Raw genomic sequence first — 21383 nt, 5'->3', positions numbered from 1 at the left:
TCCCTGGACTCTGTCAGCCAATGGGCGAGCTCCCAGTACGCGTGGTGTGATCAAAAGATATGGTGCACCAGCCGCATAAAAAGAAGTAAGAACTTGTTTGGAAATTCAGTTTTTTCTTCACAGAAAATAATGAATAAAGATAGCGTTCATTTGTTACTTCTAAGAGGAAAGCGAGAATGTTGTATAGAAGGGAATTGAACTTTTAACAGCGGGTATTGCGGCTGTTTAATTATTAAAAGCCTGCATTGCCGTAAAAATCTGGAGCAGCATTCTGGCTATTAATGTCGTAACCCGGAGCAAACCCCTCTGCAGAAGAGAGGCGGGGGTTGGGGGGGGGGGGAAGGGGGGGCGGGTGGGGGATGACGATAGTATTCACTGCAGATAAAACTCATTGGGATGCACATTTTTAAAACTGCACTTATCACAAGAGAGAGCCCAAATGCGTCAATTAAAATAACGCAGATTGTGCAAACTACCAGTTTGAGGATATTTACCTGATAGAGAGATTGCATTTTCCCCCAGTAGATATGCGTGTGTTGCGGGCAGTTGGTGGAGGTGGGGGGCGGGGAGGTGGTAGAAGCAAAGATTAACTCTCGTTTTGAGAAATTAATTACGATTTAGGCTTAACACCGAGGAATGATTTGGTCCGAAAGTGACCACACTGGTGCTCCAAAGTGGATTAAACTCTTCATTCCGTTTGGAATCTGCGGGGTGTGTTTTTGTGATGCGCCTCTTATCAGATGTTGGGTGGTGGCCGGCCTGAGGGGGCAGGCGTTTCAAGGACTCTGCGCACCACTGACAAAAAAAACAATGGATCATCTTTTGGCGGATCTCTGAAGGACGCGGAGGCGAGTGGGAGGAGAATTCAGGGGAGAGGAGGAGTGGGAGGTAACCTTGAGACAGCATCTTGCAGTACCAATAATTGATATTTGAAATAACAACATTTCACCCTCGCCTTTAGCCCATCTGGTGCTCTTGTTAATACTTTTATAGCTCTAGCTCCTTGTCCCCATTGTCCTAGTCCAATGTCAAATGGCTTTTATGTCTAACTTTATTAGATAAAGATGTTTGCTGCTTCTGTTAGAGAGCTTGCCTTGCTTTTCCCGGGCAATTGTTCAGGTCTTGCCGCTCATGGCTGAATTAACTGTAATTACTGGAGTTATTTGCATTGATTCGCGCTTCACTTTCAGCTGAGCAATGCGCAGACGCTCGATTCCCCGGATCTGGACGGACTGCACAGCAGCACGTCCGCGGTTGGGAACAGCAAACGGCTCGGTGGGTCCCACCTCTGCGAGCGGAGCTGTCCACTAGGATGCGGTGCTGAAATGCGGGCCACATCTCTGTCCAGCGCAGAGAATGCTGAAACAAAACCAGAAAATCCTGGAAGGGCTCAGAGGGTCAGGCAGAATCTGTGGACACAGAAACAGACCTGAACGTCCACGGTTTAACTCAGGTATCAGACCGCTCATTGCCCAACATCTGATAAAATGCTCACCTGGAAACACTGAGGTCTGATGAAAGGCCATCAAACTTCAATTCTGTTTCTCTCTCCATAGACACTGCCTGACCTGCTGAGCATTTCTAGTGTTCTCCGTTTTGTTTTACCGAAAGGACGGATTGGGTGTTATCACAGAAAAGTACGGCACGGCCTGTTCCCGCTCTAATGGAGCAGTCCTTAGAAGTGCTCTGTTGAAATATGGCTCGCACCCCTGCCCAGCACAGAAAGTGCTGAGAAAATATACTGTTACAACTGGAAGAGGAAACGGTTTTGTGTAAGGAGGTGGAGCGCGGTGCTGGTAGGGACTGGGGAGGGAGAGTGATACCATTCACTCAAATTAATCCTTTAATCCTTAAGGTACAACACGCCTCGTATAGTTGCAGCACGAGCGTCTGGACCCTTGGGCCGAGTTTCAGTCACCATCTCTGGTTGAACATGTTAACGAGATGGGATAACAAGCCATTGATTAGAATAGAAAACGTTCCTTGGCAGTAATTGTGGCTGAAGACTTAATCCTCCAATATCCACCCCACTGTCACCTCATTCAAATATATATTTCTCCTGGGATGTTTATGTCTTTCTGGCGCAGTTCCTTTTGAACCCCACACCACTGCGGCTAATCCAAGACAACATCCGCAGCTTCACTGACACCCGCACTCCAGAAGGGGCAGACTTTTCCAAGTCTGACACCCGAAATGCCTAAATCAGCTAGAAGCGGGACAAAACTTCAATATCTCCAATTCTGCCTGCAGTCGTTTAGAAAAACGCAGCCGGTTTTATTTTCCATACACGAGGGGTAAAAAAATATACCAATTAGAACTTTTAATTCAGAAGTGTTATTGGTGTTCTTACATACATTCTCTGCAAATATAATGATTGCCATTGCAACATTAAAATTGGGGCTGTATCCAACTAATTGACAATCCAGTGTCAAATGTATTATAAGGTAGATGTAACATTATATGTCAGCAGTATTCTTATGTATTTCTCTTTATTTGCGCTGAAGTGAGAGGAATCAGTGGCTTTGCTGAGTTACAAAAGCGTGTGGGTCCGGAGTGGGGTTGGGGATGAAAGACCCCATCCAGATATCAATGAATGCCAATCCACATTCTCACCGAGAGGTTGGTTCTTATTCGCTTTGGAAGGAAATGGCGACCTTATGCTAATCACTGGGATCCTCTTGGACCCAATGGTTGAAAGCATGAACCAACAAAGCTGTGGCCAGGGGGCCTCTGAGACGGGGCAGAAATGACAAATGGGGTCGTTGGTGGGAGTTGACAGCGCGAGGGATTTGGTTACCTTCAAAACTTAATCAGTTGCCAATGTTCACTCTGAGATGGAATACTCGATTGTAGTTTGAGCTGGAAGCAATGGGCGATAGACCAAAATCCCAATTCTTTCCACTGCACTGTTACATGCAGCAGAATTTGGTTTCCTTACTTTGTTTAATTCGACGGTGGTTTGGTTATGAAACACTCCCCACCCGTCGCACATTGCTGTCCTCTCAATGATGTGACTCAACTACGCACTGTAGATTTGTAAAGTCACCAGTAAGTAGTTGTGTTACCCGCCCCTCCGTTATCCCCTGTACTTGCAAGATCAACCTAATTCGGGAAAGAAGTCTGTTTCCAGATTATCTTTACGATTTACTCAACTTTGGGTTTGCCAACCAAAATATATTGGCCAGATCCGGTCGTGGGACGCCCTCCCCCCCCCCCCACCCTCCACCAATACCACTCCTCCCAATGCCTAACACCAGTCTCCCCCCGCCCCCTATCCCACCTCATAGCCTCCTTAAACTAATAAACCAGGCATAGAGTTTTGTAATATGTCTTTTATTCAGCAAATACTGCAGTGGTGTCACATGGGGTGATAAACTGTGGCATATCGGTGAATGATCACTAGACCCTCCCTCCCACCAATAGAGTCCATTTTAATAGCACTCGTGAGGTAACCATATATTAATCATTATGAGCTGTTTAAGGCTAAGGATTTTTTTTTACGTTTTGGCTCAGTTTATTCTTTGCATAATACATCTTTAGACTTTCTCAAAAGCGCCCCTCCAACAGATCGAGAGAACCTCTCTTGGTCACGTGTGGTGAATCACAATTCGGTGAAGACTTCTTCCATGCATTTTGCTTCGCAGCTGTGTTGTGATTGTTCTTTCGGTGTTCCTTAGTTTCCCGCACTGTGGAGGCACATTGTTAACTTGCATGCAGTTTCTTCTATTGCACAAAGGAAAAGACGGGATGTCTGAAGTCCCTCACGGGAAAACCCACTCTGCTCGAGGCCATATATGCTATCACACCCATGCATCTTTAGCTGTCGGGCATCCCTTCGCCTCATGAGGCCCCGCTTATTCGCTGTCCTGTTCCTTCTTTAGCACCGAGTGTGAGGTCTTCTCGACCGTCTTAGTGGACACTATCGTCTCTTGGACGACCTCTTCCACCTCCTCGACCTCTGCGTCCGTCCGGGTTACCGTCACAGATTTGGTTATTTCTTTGATGTGTTTTGTGGACCCGTCGCTTTCATCCACGATTTTATGGATAGTCTTTGTTCCTGTCTTCGTGCGGAGAATGTCCAAGTCAAAGGCGTCGTCCTTGGCGGGGCTTTTGTCAACCCCGTTGGAGATTATCTGGGTTTCTTCCCCCTTGATATCCGAGTCTGGTGCTTTCTCCTCGGGCTCGCCATTGACGACCGTGCCTTCATCTTTCGACTGTGCCTCCTCTTTCTTCTCCTCGACTTCTACCTTTTGCTCTTCCTGCTGTGGTTTCTCTTCCTTCGGCGATAGTTTCTCTTCCTTTGGCGATAACTTCTCTTCCTTCGGCGATAACTTCTCTTCCTTCGGCGATAACTTCTCTTCTGGGGTCTTCTCGCCAGCTACCTTCTCTTCCGCCTTTTGCTCCTCTTTCTTCAAGTCTTCCTGACTTCCATTAACGGCGTCTCCGGTGCTTTCTTTATCGGCCTCTGCGCTGGCTTGTCCTTCCTTATCCTCTTCCCCTTCTTCCTTGGCCTCATCCTTTCCCGGAAGAGCCTTGGATTCCTCCAGCTTCGCAGTTTCCACCTTTTCCCCCACAGCCTCCGCCTCTTCTCCTCCGGCTTCACCCTCCGCCTCGCCCTCCTCAGCTTTCTCTTCTCCCTTCTCCTCAACCTCACCCTCAGCCTCCTCCTTCTTTTCCTCCTCCTCACCTTCTTCCTTCCCTTCCACTTCTTCTGCCCCCTCCTCACCCTCTCCCTCCGGCTCTGCCTGAACCTCAGTCTTTACTGTGGAAACAACGGCCTCCTCTACCACCTCCTCGGCTTCTCCCTCTTCCTCTGGGGTCTTTCCAGCCGCAACTTCTTCCACCGCCTCGGCCAAGTCAAGCTCGCCCATCTCCGCTTTCTCGTCCTCCACTTTCGTTTCTTCGATGATCTCTTCCACGAATTTATGCTGGACTTTCAGTTTCGGCGCTTCTTTCGTCTTCTGCACTTTTACGGGGGGCGTGGGTGTGGGCGGGGATCTGTAGGGGATGGATGGGCCAGTAACACTCCCGGCGAAAGTATACCTCGATTCCTCGCCTTCCAGGAGCTTTCTGCAGAGAGGGAGGGAGAGAGAGAGGGGGGGGGATTGTTGAATGTGGATGAACATGGGAGTGGGAACACACACGAGCGCCGCGTAGAGTGGCAACTTTCACCGTGAGCCAGGCAAACTGACCCATCTCAACAGCGCAGTCTGTGCAGAATTATGAATGCAACGGCCTGTTTTGTGTGAGATTCTACAAAAGCCAAAAGATTTAGTGCAGCTTTATCGGCAGAGCCCCCATTATTGTCTTGCTACGGCGGCAGCAAGGTCGGCATTTCAGAAAGCTCCGAGTTTGAGACCGGGGCTTGTGAAACAAACCGGGACAATGATCGGAGACAAAGAGATTACGCAGGAGAATTAAAGTCCTGGAAACGCAATGCCAAGAGAGCATTTGTTGAGTTAACCCTTCGATTCGGACCCGTTGTCGCCTCTCCATCCCCCCCCCCCCACAACCCCCGCCGATCCTTGTCCCATTTTAACCCTCCCTGTGCCTTGACAGGTGAGCTTTTCCAAAAAAAAACCCACATTTAAAAAAAAATTCCGCCCCTTGCCAAAGATCTCAAACAACCAAAAGAAAAATTTAAAAGATAAATTTTGCCGCACTCTTGTTAAGGCGGAATTTTCAACGTACAATCAAACCAGACCGCGCTGGGATTTCATTGGTTTATTTCTGATGTAAAAGGGTGGGATTTGGGATTTGATCTGAAGGGTGCATTGAGGAGTTTTACACGCGGGGTGGGGGGAGGGGGTTGAGCATGAAGAGCACAGAGCAGGAATGATCACATGTTCTCCCCCCACTACCCCCTGTCTCTTGGCGTGCCTCAGGGTGATGCTAACTCGGCCCCTTTTGTTTCCTTAGCTTCGGCCTTGCTCGACCGAAACGCCTGCCTTTTGTGTTCAAAGACTATCTGACTCTTACACTGCGAACAAGGGCGCCCTCCGCAATACTTCGGGGATGGGAGGGGTCTCCGTTGTTCCTGCAGCTGAGGGATTGTTGCGGATACTTGAAAGATTCGGGTCTTATTCCTCTTTTAAGTGACGCGCCTTTTACCCCCTCCCCACCCAAGACCCCTCCTGCCTCTGCGAATGCCCTTTGTGACCTCCGTACCTGTAGGCAGCGATCTCAATGTCGAGAGCCATCTTAACATTCAGTAGGTCCTGATATTCCCTCAAGTGACGCGCCATCTCCCATTTCGTACCTCGGAGCTCGTTCTCCAGCTGCTGGACTGTTTCCTGCATGTGACAGAGACAAGACACACACACACACACACACACACACACACACACACACACACACACACACACACACACACACACGACAAATGTATTCTTTGGTAGGTCCAAAAGAAAGCAACCCCACCCCCTCCGGGCTTAAAGGGGGCAGAGAGAAGGCGGCGACTGCTGGAGACAGGACCTTTGAGCCAAGCGTTGGCTCCTGGCAAACTCTTGGAGGACTTGCAAAAAGTTCGTAGACATAAAGGGGTATCCAGAGATGTTAAAAAGCGGCAGTAGACGGTAAGATCTAATAATGGGACTGAGGGTAAGAATATCTGCCCAGGGGTTCGACAAGATTTAAGTAGCACCCCCCCCCCAAAAAAAAACCACAGAGCAGTCAATTCAACTGCGAACTAACTCGAGAGGGTAGAATAAGGTGTAAATGCTAACACAATGACATGCAAAATGCACATCGAAGGCGGAATGACTGCTGGAGGTGGGGGCAGTTGCTGCCTGGACGGGAGTGGCTCCTGGGCTCGAGGTGCAGATTACCTGCAGTGTTCCGCACCGGTGTGGTGCCCTACCTGGTAGTTTGACACGTCCGCGTTGTGCCGGTCCTCGATGTCATTGAGTTGCCTCTCCAGGGACTCCTTGGTGCTCCTCACCGACTCCAGCTCGATGCTCTTGGACTGGAGTTGGCGTCGATACTCGCTGATCTCTTCCCGGGCCGCCCGGATAGCATCCTTGTTCATCTCGGCCGCCTCGTTGAGCTTGACGTAGCGGCACTTGAACCACTCCTCGGCCTGCTGCATGTTCTTGGCCGAGTGGCCCTCGAGCTGCGAACGGATCTCCTTCAGGGCCGAGGTGATGTCGGTCTTGAGGAAGTCCTTCTTCTCCACGGTGACCTGAGAGGCTTGGATCTGGGCGAAGAGATCAGCCACCTCTTCCTCGTGGTTGCTGCGGAGAAAAGCCACCTCGTCCTGCAGGGATTGCGCCTTCTTCTCCATCTCCACCTTCAGCAGCCCCGCGTCATCCGTTTCCTTCTTCAACACACGGATGGTGGCTTCGGTCTCGTCCCTCAGGCGCGCCTCCTCGTCGAAGCGGTCCTTGAGGCGTTGCAAGTCCTCGTCCAAGTGCGCGGCGTCCAGTTGGATCTGGGCTTTCTCGTGGTTCATCTGCTCGATGAGGGACCTCAGCTCCCTGATCTCCTGGTCGTACACGTCGCCCAGCTGGCCGTGGGACACCTGCTTCTGCCGGTGCGCTTGGATCTCGACTTCCAGCTCCTTGTTCTGCTGTTCCAAGTAATGCACCTTATCGATGTAGCCGGCAAACCGGTCGTTGAGCCCTTGCAGCAGTTCCTTCTCATTGCTGCGGATGGCTTTGTAATCTCCGTTCAGGGCGCTGCTCTGGCTGAAATCAAGGCTGTCGGAGGAGCTGTAAGCCCGGGGAGCGTGGACGCTGGCGATGCGCCGGAAGGTCGAGGCGGAGGAAGACGCCGCCGTGTTCGGGCTAACCCGCGACCACGACTGAGATCGGAAGCCGCTGGACGGCGAGGCACTGGCTCGGCTGCTGAAGCTCCTTGTTTCCACTCTCCGGTAGGAGGCAGGGTTACCGACCGTCTCTAGGATGTAGCTCATCTTGAGAAGAGGCTGCCGGTGAAACTGTTCACAGTGAAGACTGCGTGGCGACGCCTCCCTTTATATACCCGCGGCATAATCGCTAACGAGGCAAGAATGGGGCGCGTTGGCTTCTCGTTGAGCAGGGGGGAGGGTGCAGACTTCTTTACCTCCCCCCCCCCCACCCATGTACCGTCCACGTGCTTTGGGCGGGTGCCAAATGAAAACAGCAGCTCTTCGCCCGCCCGGCTGTAAAATCTCAAATAAGCTCGAATTAATCAGGATGCAAAATTAATTTTAAAACATTCCCCACTCACCCGGACCGACCTCCAGCAGCTGGAGACGGGGCTGTCGATATTTTATCCTGTTTTAAGGTAAGCAATATAAATGGAAAACCCAGATCATTAAAAGATCATGCAATGTGCACAGGTTAAATCCTGTAAACAACCCCTAATGTCCATGAGAGGGACAATGCACCGCAGGCTAGTGAAATGGAATTTAACTTTATATTTATAATATTTGATGTGTTAGCAGGGTGATGAAGAAGTTGGGACGGATTCGGTTCTCTGCACCGCCCGATATAAAAAAATACACGTCCGGACTCTGAATGATTGGTGTGAATGTTATACATTTATTATAGAAAACACACTGAAAGTTAAGATTGCATGTCGGACAGTTGGGAGGCTGGATTCCACCGCTTTGTTACTGGGCGAACTGGGGACTTGAGAAGGGAATCGAAATCGAAAGCCGTGGGGAATGAAGGGCGGGGTCGTGGGGGGTGGGGGGTGTTTATTGCGGGAAAGGGGTGGGGGGAACTGTTCCCGGACAGGGATTAGTTTCCCAGTCTTGTTTAGCTTCCACCCCCCCCCCAACTCCCCTTCCAAAAATTAAAATATAAAGAGTTGCAAACGCGGGGTCCCGGGGTGGAATAGGAGAGGGGTGGCAGCCGGCAGACTGCGCAGTGAACCTGTGCCGGGAATGAGTGTCCGCTGACAGACGGCGGGAGGTCGACCGAGTGGGCTTCAGACATCAGCGGCAAGGCTGGGCACTCTGTGGATCTCGCCTCTGCATTTTTTCCCCACATCTGTGCCTGCCTCTCCGTGGGTTAGTGGGTGAACCGCACCCTTCTCTTTGATCAAACTCAGTGATTCACACACATTGGGCTCGGACTGAAGGGGAAACTGACTGATTTAGAGTCCGCTCCATCTCCCCAGCAGACCAGTGTCAGTCTCTGTGTCCCATCGCCCCCCGCCCTTGCCCGTGGGATATGCGGGATGGCGACAATTCGCCAAAGATGTTATTGTCCTTTCTTCCCCTGGTCCCTGGGGTCGCTTCACTGCACATCGCGGGGTGTGGTGACTGGGAGGAAGTCAGTGTTTGTTGCAACGAAAGGTGGAGGGAAGGGGACAACACGCCTCACTGCAAACACACCCACCCACACACAGACACCCCCCCCCCCCACACACACACACACACGTACACACACAGACACACACACACATCCACAGACACACATACACACACACCCACACACACACGCACACACAGACACACACACACATCCACAGACACACATACACACACACCCACACACACACACAGACACACACACACACACTGCCTCTCTCTCTCACACACACATACACACACACCCACACATCCACAGACACAGATACACAGCATCACATGTACACGCACTCGCTCTTTCTTTCTCTCTCTCCCTCGTACACACACCCAAACACACACACATACACACTGCCTCTCTCTCTCACACACACAAACACACGCATACATACAGACAGACCACACACATACAGACCACACACATACACACACACTCTCTCTCACACACACACATACACAGCCACACATACACACAGATTGCAGTCAAAATCCCTTGCCTTTAACCTAGAACAGTGGAACAGAGTGGCAGAAAGCATTCTCCGTCAACAAAAGAGCAGAATGCAGTGCGCCTGCAGCTGCTACAGGGAATGTGTCTCTCTGCAGATGCTAAACAAGGCTGCAGGTCCATATAGGGCACAGGAGATTGGTGCTTCAGACAGGCACCATGGGAAGACATGCCTGGAGTCTGTGCAGTGTGCTTGAGTCGCAGGATGTGGGGAGTGTAACGTGAAGACGTGAAGAGGGAGTGAGTTAAGCTGGCCTGCAGTCACTGCGTTGGGAAGAATGTAGGGTGACCTGTTGAAACGTGCAAGGTTCTAAGATCGATTGAGAGGGTAAATAAGCAGAAGCTGTGTCTGTGGGCTGGAAAGGCTGGAGCTGGGGGCTGTGGCTCCAGGATTTAGGATTGGCACTAGGAAGAATTCCTGTATGCCGAGGGGCACGGATCTTTGTAATTTATTAACTCAGAGGGGCTGAGGATGTTTGTGACATTGACCTTAACGATAGGCACAGCAGGGTGGAAAGCTATTTGGCTGATTCCTTTCCCGGGATAAGAGGTGATAAACTCTGGCTCTTCCTGTTGCTATTTTTGCTGACTCACCACTACATGGTTCTCACTCTTCAGGCATCACATGGCAGCTAGCAGGGATCTGATTATAAAATGTTAGTCGAAGGAAATGTCTTTCAATAGCACAAAGAAATTCAGGAGTGATTAAATCATAAAATCTGCAGTGAAAAGAATGCCCTTCCTTGTTTAATAACTTTTTGTAAAAATTGTTTGGTTATCAAAACCCCGAGCCAATCCAGTTTTCAGTCTGAGGAATAAAGAGGGTTTAATCTCACCTTGAAGCCACAAATTGTTGTTTGTACATTACACCTGGGTCAGATCTACAGCTTTTCTGAGGATGAAGTTATACACTTTCTGTGGAAGGTAGGGTTACATGGAATTGCAGGACGTTCTGCCCGGTGTCCGTGCTGACAGTTCTGCTCCACAGGAATCTCACCCAGTCCCACTGTTCCATCCTCTCATGAGTACCTCCTGTTCTTTGTTCCCCTCGTGTTTATCCAGGTTCCCTTTCAGGGATGTACATTGCAGGGGTGCAGTGGTGTATGTTGCAGGGATGTATGGTGCAGGGGTGCAGGGATGTATGGTGCAGGGTTGCAGGAATGTATGGTGCAGGGATGCAGTGATGCATGGTGCAGGGATGTATGGTGCAGGGTTGCAGGAATGTATGGTGCAGGGATGCAGGGATGTATGGTGCAGGGCTGCAGGAATGTATGGTGCAGGGATGCAGGGATGTACATTGCAGGGGTGCAAGGATGTATGGTGCAGGGATGTATGGTGCGGCGGTGCAGGTATATATGCTGCGGGGTTGCAGGGATGTATGTTGCAGGGTTGCGGGGATGTATGGTGCAGGGATATACAGTATGTTGCAGGGATACAGGGATGTATATTGCAGAGGTGCAGAGATTATGTTGCAGGAATGCAGGGATGAATTGTGTAGGGGTGCAGGAATTTATGGTACAGGGTTGCAGGGATATACATTACATGGATGTAATGATGTATATTGCAGGGTTGCAGGGATATATAGTGCAGGGATCTTAGGATGAATGTTGCAGTGTTGCAGGGATGTACGGTATGGGGCTGCAGAGATGTATGGTGCAGCAATGCAGGGATATATGCTTCAGGGGTGCAGGGATGGATGTACAGTGCAGCAATACATGGTACAGGGATTAAAGTGCAGGCATGCACGGATGTACATTGCATGGTATTGTATATGGGCTGAAGCTTTGATTGACAATGCTTCGATCCCTCTGTGCCCAGATGAAGAACATTTTTGGGAGGATTACAGCAACACCCCACTGCCCTCCCTCCACCATCCCCAACCCCCACTATCCCAGGTGAAAGCCATTAAATTTGAACAAAATCTGCAAATAAATAGCAGGAATAGAAAATAGAAACAATTAACTGTGAACTGTGCTGAATGATGAACCCGATCTCCAACAATCCATTTTGACTGGGGTTCTCCATTGCCTCCAGAGTTGCAAGAAGGTTCAACATTTATTAGCCATGTGCAAGGTAAATGTAGAATGCGTTCTGCTGTTTACCATCAGAGGATTGCACCATTCAGTTCATTCTGTCCAAGACTGCCAAGGACAGACAATCCAGGTTTATTCCATTTCCCAGTTCTTGTTCTCTTGTGTGCTGAGGGTTTTTGCCTCTGCTAACCTTTGAAACCTACCCACTGAAAAGAAATCCCTCAATTCCCCTCTAACCTTCTACTCAATTAACTTAAGTCTATGTAACTTGATTATTGTCTTTTCTGCCAGGGTACAAAATCTTTTCTGTTCTTCCTCTCGTCACGTTATACACCCCGACGACCAAATCTCCAGTTTCCTCTATAAAAAACCTGGTGTTGCCAGTTCCTTCTGAGTTCAGGCCAACGCTTTTAGTGTCTACTGGGCTGAACTATGTCAAACTATAGCTTGCATGACCATTGGACACCCCCAATTCTGTAGTTTTTGCAGTGTAGATCCATTATTGCTCTGTGGAAAATATGGTACCAAGTTGCTCACGGTTCTTTCCACAAACAGTCAATGGGATAATTGGTTTTAGTGACATTTTGAGGGATTGATATTGGTCCAGGAAGTCTAAGAGAATGCCTCCTATGATCCTTTAAATGGTGCCATGAGATGTCTGATTCCCATCTAAAGCAGCAGACAGGGGCTCAGCTGAAACCTCTGACATTTTAGAATTTCCTCAGTAATGTACTGGGAATGCCAACAGAAGTGTCCCTTGAGTGAGACATTAAACTGTAGGCCCACCTGCCTTTGCAGACTGGTGGAAGAGATCCAATACTTCTGTTTCAAAGGAGGGCAGATGAGTTCACCCCAAATACAAATCATCAGACAAAATTACTAGAAACTGATTATCTGGCACATATATATCGACAAAATTACTAGAACTGATTATCTGGCCATTATCACACTACTATCCAAAAGAGCTTGCTGTGTACAATCAGCAGCCACCTTTCACACTCAGTCATATTTCTATATTTCTTCATGACAAAGAAGGAAGCCATTCAGCCCATCAAATCTATGCTGGCTCACTGAGCAATCCCATTCCTTCACTGATTTTCGCTGTAACCTATTCTCCCTATACTCCCATCAACTCCCCCCAAATTCCACCACTTATTTATTTAAAGTGGCTAATTAACCTACCCACCTGCATGTCTTCAGGATGTGGGATAAAACAAGTGGATCCAGGGGAACCCAATGCAGTCACAGGGGTATTGGTATTGGTTTATTATTGTCACTTGTCTTGCATACTGATCATACAGGTCAATTCATTACACAGTGCAGTTACATTGAGTTAGTACAGAGTGCATTGATGTAGCTCAGGTAAAAACAATAACAGTACAGAGCAAAGTGTCACAGCTACAGAGAAAGTGCAGTGCAATAAGGTGCAAGGTCAGAGCAAGGTCGATCATGAGGTCAGAGTCCATCTCATCGTATAAGGGAGCTGTTCAATAGTCTTATCACAGTGGGATAGAAGCTGTCCTTAAGCCTGGTGGTACGTGCCCTCAGGCTCCTGTATCTTCTACCTAATGGAAGAGGAGAGAAGAGAGAATGTCCCAGGTGGGTGGGATCTTTGATTATGTGTGGGCAATGTGCAAACACCACACAGACAGCACAGGAGGTCAGGATGGAGTCCAGATCACTGGTGTCATGAAGCAGCAGCTCCACTGGCTGTACCCTTGTTATTGTTATGCAGCCAGTTTGACATGTTGTGGAAACAGCTACAGAAGTGTAAGTCCATTATTCTGTCTTGTGGTCAGGTTCAAAAATCATGAAGCTGTGGTTTCAAATCCCACTCCTGAGACAAGAGTGATAGCAACGAGCTTTAGCTGGCAGGTATGCCCTTGCATACTAATGTCTGGCTGACAAGCAGCAAGGTGAAAATGGAAGAGAATATGACACTGTGAGTAATTTGTCAGCAAGCTACCAGTCCAAGTATTGGGTACAGCTGCTGAAAGGGGGAATATTGTCATCAAACTATGCAATAAACCTATATCATTGACTTTAGCATCAATGTACTTTTTAACCCGCGTTTGCTATTAGCTATAATTTTAATTTAACTATAATTCCAATTCCAATTTTATTTAAATAACAAGTACAGATGTGGCAATTGTCTTGGATCTGCAACCATACATATGTCAGTTTAAATTAATGGAATGTGTTTGTTGGTTTGATTCACAACTGAATGAAAACCTTTCTCAAGGACAGGAAGATGCTTGCGTTAATATGAACAGTAACATTACACTAACTGTTCTCTATCACATTTCTGTTCAGTTTGCATATTCCTTGACAGATACCGTGGATATTTATTAGTCTGATAATAAATGATACAAAATGCAAAAATTCTAACATCCTTACACTGCAATGTAAGAACATTCTTTTTATGAGCTAAAGATTTTAACGTTAAATAAAGTAGTTTTTGAGCTATTGGAAATTTCGGGAGGGGCAGCTGACAATTTGTGCAAAGCAAGATCCATTGAGACAGATGGCCAGTGAATCTAAAACTTTACTTTAAAAAAACTTTATTTACACAGCATGGTGACAGGCCCCTCTAGCGCAATGAGCCAGCACCACCCAATTACACCCATGTTAACCTACTAACCCATATGTCTTTGGAAACCAGAGCACCTGGAGGAAACCCGTGCAGGCTTGGGGAGAAAGTACAAACCCCTTACAAAGCTGTTTGACGTGACACTGGAGTTGAGAACTAAGTATGGGTGTGAACACTCGGAGACTGGCTCTTCACAATATGTGAAGGGACCTTTTACACTCACTCGGAGGGAAGCAGGAACTCAGCTTAATATCCTTCAGAATAATAGCAGCCATGGCAGGCCGGCACTTAGAGTCGTACAGCATGGAAACAGGCCCTTCGGCCCAACTGATCTGTGCCGACCAAGACTCCCATCTAAGCGAGTCCCATTTCTCTTGGCATTGCAGTCAAGTGAAAGTGTATGTTATATATTTAACTACCTTGGGTGGGATTTGAACCCACAACCTTTTGATCTGAAGAGATGTACTGTATGTCACTGAGCCACAATGGACATCTTTTCCAGGTCTATGCCCAGTTCTCAGTACTAACACTATTCTCTTGTCATCAAATCCATCTCTCTCACTGGTCTGACGTCTGGATCGTTTGCATCCTTGGCGTACTGTTTTATCCCAAGATGAGTCTTCAATGTCCCATGTTTCCTCCAACACCAAGACCACCACCGTCACCCCTGGCCCCTCCATCATAACACCCATCTCCAATCCCTGGCTCCCAGTCTTCAGCTGAAACCCTCATCTTTGCATTTCCCACTTGCAGCTCCTTAATGCTCTTCTGGCTGGGTTCCCACCTTCCGTGGTCCATTAACTTGAGCTCAGACAAAACTCAGAAGCCTAAATTCTAACCTGCATTGACCCTTTGCCCATTAACCTTGTACCTATCTTCGACCCATGTCCGACAATACCTTTTCCTGTGGTCAGACGTCCCCCTGGTCTTGACCTTCCTGATGGTGGAAGCTCCTCCCCACTGTCAGCCATCGGAGAACTTTGCCTGCAGCTCCTGTGTGTCCCTCATTTCCTCCACCCACCACTCTCACCACTTCAGTTCTTTCAGCCTATGGCGTTAGAATTCTGTGCCTACATTTGCCATCTTCCCACCTCGCTTTCCCCTTTAAGACACTCATTAAAAATTTTGAGCAAGCTTTTGATCATTCTTTGATAACATCTTTGAGACATTTAACCATATTAGGGTTATAGGATCATGGAATTACGGAGACATGGAGTTATATTGCATGGAAAGAGGCCCTTCGGCCCTCTGAGTTTATGCTGACCATCAACCCCCCACTTACCCTGATCTCGTTTTATTCCTTCCACTTCCCCATCAACTCTCCCCAGAATCCACCACTCACCTACACATTAGTGGCAACTTACTGTGGCTAATTACCCTACCGACCTGCATGCCTTTGGGATGTGGGAGGAAACCGGAGCACCCAAGGGAAACCCACATGGTCACAGGGAGAACGTGAAAACTCTCCACAGACAGCACTGGAGGGCAGGATTGAACCCGGTTCGCTGGAGCTGTGAGACAGTGTTTCTACTAACTGTGCAGCCTAAGGTGTTTTACCTGTATAAGTTGCTGCAATTCAGGTGAATGTTCCGAACTGGTCAGACGTTGTAGCAGACAATGCCAGAATCATGACCTGTGATGGGAGACATCAGCTCCCTTTGCTTGATCTCACAACTGGCTTCTGCTCCCAGGTCAAAGACCTATGATCAACTCAGACGAGGATGTGAGCCTTCCATGGTTGAATACATTTGCTTTATTCTAGTGTACATAGAAAGGATCAACCTATTTTAATCTCTGTGCATAAATATACCCAGCAAAGAGGGTAGGATTGGTCTGGGAGCAATTGAAACAAAATATTAAGAATAAGAAGATTGTTATGGTTTTAATGTTGCCTGAGAAATGGAGCTTCTCTCTGGTATACCTCTACTGTGTCTGATGGGATCATGGAATCCTACAGCCCAGAGACGGGCCCTATTGACCCACCTCATCCATGCTGACTATGATGTCTATCTATGCCAATCCCATGTGGCTGCATTAGGCCTATATCCCTCTCTGCCTTTCCTATCCAACTACCTGTCCAAACACCTTTTAAATGTTGTAATTGTATCTGCCTCCACCACTGCCTCTGGCAGCTCATTCCAGACATTCACCACTTTCCCCTCAGATCTCCTCTCAGTGTTTAAATTTCACCCCCTCACCTTAAACCTGTGCCCTCTATTTCTAGACTCCCCTCTCCTGGGAAAAGGACTCTGACTATCTATTTACATGTGCCTCACATAATTTATACATCACCTATAAGGTCACCAGTGAGAACAAACCCAGCCTGTCCAATCTCTCCTTATAACTACAGCCCTCCATTCCAGGCAACATCCTGGTGAATCTCTTCTGCACTCTTTCTGTTGCTACCGCATCCTTCCTGTAGTGTGGTGACCAGTCTGCAGGATAGTTGATTCATCTACAACGTGCACCTGAAGCTTGGTGGCATCAGAATGCCTCAAAACAATTGAACAAATGGGCAGGCCACCAACAAAATGACTAAATAAATGACTAATGTCTTCGCACAGTACCTTTGGGCTCAACAAATATGAACCAACTGGTGACTGAGCACATGGAAAGAAAAGACCTTTGCTTTATTTAGCACCTTTCATGACTCTTGGATGTCCCAAAGCACTTTGTCGCCAATTACCTCTGAAGCATAGTCACTAATGCAGGAAATACGGCAGGCAATTTACACACAGCAAGGTCCCATGAGGTACTGATTACTGATATTAATCTGTTGTCATAGGGATAAATAACAGCCAGCCCACCAGGGAAAATTCCCCTCCACTTCTCTCCAGCAGTGCAGTGGGATTCTTCAGGTCCACTGAGGAAGACAGGCAAGGTTTCGGCTTAACACCTCACCTGAAAGATAGCACAGTCAACAATGCAGCATCCTCTCAGTACTGCATCGGGCAGTCACCCTGGATTATGAGGTGGGGTGTCGGGTACCCAGAACCCTTTGACATAGCGAGCAGCCGCAGCTAAAAGCTTGCAAAACACAGAAAGGTTTGCTCAGTGATTAGGCTTTTCAGAGGTGGGTAGATTGAATAGAATTCTCTATTGGGAACAATATTCTGGATCTATTACATGGATATTATTGTCAATTACCTAACGCTGCTGTGTGTGTGGATGAGTACCCACATGCCCCTGTCAGAAGTAATGTACATTAAAAGGGCACTAATTGGTCTCAGTCCTTTCTCCCCAAGCACCTTACACAGATGTGATTATTAACCTGAACCGTTGCTAGGAGTGAAACATGAAAACAAACTGCTGATGATACTTTGTGACTGTTACAACAGGCTGGAGGAGACAGGCCAACTACTTGGGAAGGCTCTTGTACAGAGAACAGCAACCAATCTGCTTTTTCCTTTCCAGTTTTCACATCCCAGTCCATAAGACCCAACAGCGCTGCACCTCTGACAATACCTTCCCTGCAGGAGGGGAAGGTTCTGGGTACTTAGCTGGGGTTGGCAAATGGACCACCAACCCTCCCACTCACCAACCCACCACCTCACCACCCCACCACCTCACCACCAAAAGGCTGCTCTTTCTCAAAAGCAGAGTGGAGGTAAGTTGACCACCCTATTCAACATTGTCGTTGCCCAAATACCTCCTAATCCCTGTGACCTCCTCTGGCCTCAATCCACTGAAATCTTTGCACTCCTCAAATTCTGGCACCTCATGGATCCCTCACTATGACTGCCTGGTGGAGGCAGGCAAGTGCTCAGCTTCAGAGACCGCCAAGCTCTGCAATTCCCTCCTTAAAATCTCACCTCTCAGACACTGTAAAACCCACCCCTTTGATCAAGCTGTGGTTTATGCATCCTTAACATCTCCTAATAGTGTCAGAATTTGTCCTGTATTAGGCCTGTGCTGAATTTTCTGAGTACTGTTGACAGGCCAAGCCTACTGGTCTTGGATCATGCTGTTCAATCTAATGTGGTCCTGGGATCAATCTCCTGATGACAGCTGATTGGTGAGACCCTGTGAAGTACTGAACCTCTCTGAGTGCCCAGATAGCACTGCCCCTAGACTCTCTGGCTGTCAAAACTGTGCTACGTGTTGTCAGTTGGAACGCTTTAGTTGCACTGCAGTGAGGGTGTGATTGGTCACCATGTTGATCATTGACTTCTAATAATGAATGATTATTAGTTCATATCCGTCAAGACTTTTATTGATCCATCATTTACAAGCCCTGAGCTTGAAGCAAGCAGGGCTCTATTCACAAGCCATCGCCAGATATACTGTGACAGCAAAGAATTCCTGGTCTGTAGATCCTTTGCCCCTTCCTGTGTACAGAATGCGTGTGATGAATGACTTCATCTCTAAGCCATCAGTGAATGAAACTGAAACCCTTGTTGGAGAGTGTAGTCACCATGAGTTTGCTACAGCCAAAAGCCTCTTAAAGTTAAAGACACTGTATAATCAGGGAAAAAAAATTAATAGGCACTTGGAGAGGTTTTGGGGAATTAAAGTGGTTTTGACATGGATTTGCAAAGACAAATCCTGTTGACTAAGCTAATTGAATTTTTGGAAGTAACTACAGCGAAGATTAGTGAAGGGAATGTAGTGGATGTTGTCTTTATGAAAGTGTTTGACAAAGTCCTGAACAAAAGGATGGTTCAGGAACTTGAGTTTCAGAACTGTCAGCTTGGATGGAAGTATGACTTGTGGTTAGACGTCAGTGAATTGTGGTAAATGGTTGTTTTTCCAGCCTGGAGGAAGGTGGACAATGGTGCCAGGGGTCAGATCGGTGGCACAGAGCTGCTGCCTCACAAATGCTATGACCTGGGTTCAATTCTGACCTCGGCTGCTGTCTTTGTGGAGCTTGCACGCTCTCCTCTTGACCACGTGGGATTCCTTCTGGTGCTCTGGTTTCCACACAATTCCCAAAGATGTGAGGGTTGGGAGATTAATTGGTGGCTGTAAGTTACCCCTAGTGTAGGTGAGTGGCAGAATCTGGGGGAGTTGATGGAAATGGGGGCAGAAGGGAAAGGGATAGGGTAGGATTAGTGCAAGTGAATGGTTGATCACCAGCACAGACTTGGTGGGCCGAAAGGCCTGTTTCCGTGCTCTGTGGCTCTATTACCATGAGTACTGAGACCACTGCTTTTACTGATATTACCTGGCTATTGAAGTACAGAGTAAAATTTTAAAATTTGTCAATGATAACCAAACTGGAAGTGACAGAGCAGGGGATATAGGTAGACTGGCAGAATGGATTAACAAGTCACCAAAGGAACTTAATACAGAGAATGGTGAGCTGATGCAATATGGCAGAAGGTAGGGGAAGAGGTAACATAACAACACAGTTCTAAATAGTGTGCAGGGATATGTGGCGGCAAATATTGAGAGGATAGTTAAGAAAGCAAATGATGCCTTGGGATTTGTACATAAAGGTAAACAGTACAAAAGCAGAGAGGTGCAGAACCTTTGTAAAGCTTGGTTAGGCCACAGCTGGAGTACTGCATCCAGTTCTGGTCATCATACTTCAGGAACGGTGGGATAGACCTTGAGAAGGTGCAGAGGAGGTTTACCAGAATGGTTCCAGGGATAAAGGATTTAAGCCACAAGGTGGAGAAACTGGGCTTGTTTTCTTTGGAGCAAGAATGGTTGAGGGGGATTTGATAGATGTGTTACGGCAGGTTTAGATAAGGTTTACAAAGAAAAGCTGTTCCCATTAGCTGGTGGCAGAAGGATGAGAAGACATGGATGAAAGATTTTGGGCAGGAGATTCAGGACAGTTGTGAGAAAATTTTTTTGCGGTGATTGGTGGTGATGCAAATTGGATGGGCAATTAAGGATAGAGATAGGAATGGGACTGACAGGATAGCTGTGCGGAGAGCTAGGGTGGACTGGAAGGACTGAGTGGCCTGTGCCTTGATGATTCTACATCTCTAGGGGGGAGAGGTCAGGATGGCAACAAAGGTGGCAAGATTGCACTGGCATGGTGAACTGTCTGCGGTGTTGCAGCCAGGCTCTATGTCAATGGGGACCACATGTCAGAAGGTCAGCACTGTACTGGTGGTGTCAAACCTCCAAGAAGGCTCTGGTGATCATGTGTTTAACCACTTCTGAGCCCATTCAGTTCTAGTATTGTTGGTTGAGGGATAAACAATGGCCGAGGATAGTTCCTCTGCTCTTCTTCAAGATAAAGCTATGGCTGCATTCACGTCCGCTTGAGAGAGCAGAGGGGGCCACATGACTCACTTGAAAGGTGGCTCCTCTGACAACGCAGCACTCTCTCGGCACTGCACAGGAATGCCTACCTGAGTTTTTTGTGCACAAGTGTCTGAAGTGGAGTTTCAACCCATGTAGAGGCAAGAAAGCTACTTCTCGAGCCACAGCTGATGTGAGTCATTCAGAATCTATTTCCCAGGGTAGAAATGTCACGTACCAGAGGGCGTGCATTTAAGGTGAGAGGGGGAAAGTTTAAAGGAGATGTACTGAGCAAGTTCTTTACACAGAGAATGATGGGTGCCTGGAACAGGCTGCCAGGGGTGGTGGTGGAAGCAGACACGGTAGTTGTGTTTAAGAGGCTGTGAGATAGACACATGCAGGGAATTGAGGGATATGGATCATGTGCAAGCAGAAGAGATTTAATTCGGCATTGTGTTCAGTGCGGACATCGTGGGCTGAAGGGCCTGTTCCTGTGCTGTACTGTTCTATAGAGTCATAGAGTTATACAACAGGGAAACAGGCCCTTCAGCCCAACTCATTCATGCTGATCAAGATGCCTTTTCTGAGCTGGTCTCATTTGTCTGCATTTGGCCCATATCCCTCTAAACTTCTCCTGTTCATGAACCTATTCAAACGTCTTTTAAACATTGTAATTGTACCCACCCCAAACACTTCCTCTGGCAGCTCGTTCCATCTAACCCCCACCTTCTGTGTGTGAAAAATGTGTCCCTCAGGTCCCCT

The 21383-nt window shown here is 47.8% G+C and overlaps 1 protein-coding gene across 1 annotated transcript; it reads right to left on the bottom strand.

Moving 5' to 3' along the window:
* Nucleotides 1-3321: 3321 nt before the first annotated feature.
* Nucleotides 3322-7941, bottom strand: LOC127584223 (neurofilament medium polypeptide-like). The gene is made up of 3 exons (XM_052040847.1): nt 6860-7941; nt 6169-6293; nt 3322-5070 (listed from the first exon to the last, which is right to left on the bottom strand). The coding sequence occupies exons 1-3, from the start codon at nt 7910-7912 to the stop codon at nt 3855-3857; spliced, it is 2394 nt and encodes a 797-aa protein (XP_051896807.1). The 5' UTR covers nt 7913-7941; the 3' UTR covers nt 3322-3854.
* Between the last annotated feature and the right edge of the window lie 13442 nt (nt 7942-21383).

This window comes from Pristis pectinata, chromosome 29 (assembly GCF_009764475.1).
Source record: "Pristis pectinata isolate sPriPec2 chromosome 29, sPriPec2.1.pri, whole genome shotgun sequence".
Taxonomy (NCBI): Eukaryota; Metazoa; Chordata; class Chondrichthyes; order Rhinopristiformes; family Pristidae; genus Pristis; species Pristis pectinata.
The sequence above is the reverse complement of the archived record's forward strand: the minus strand, read 5'-3'. Positions and strand labels throughout refer to the sequence as shown.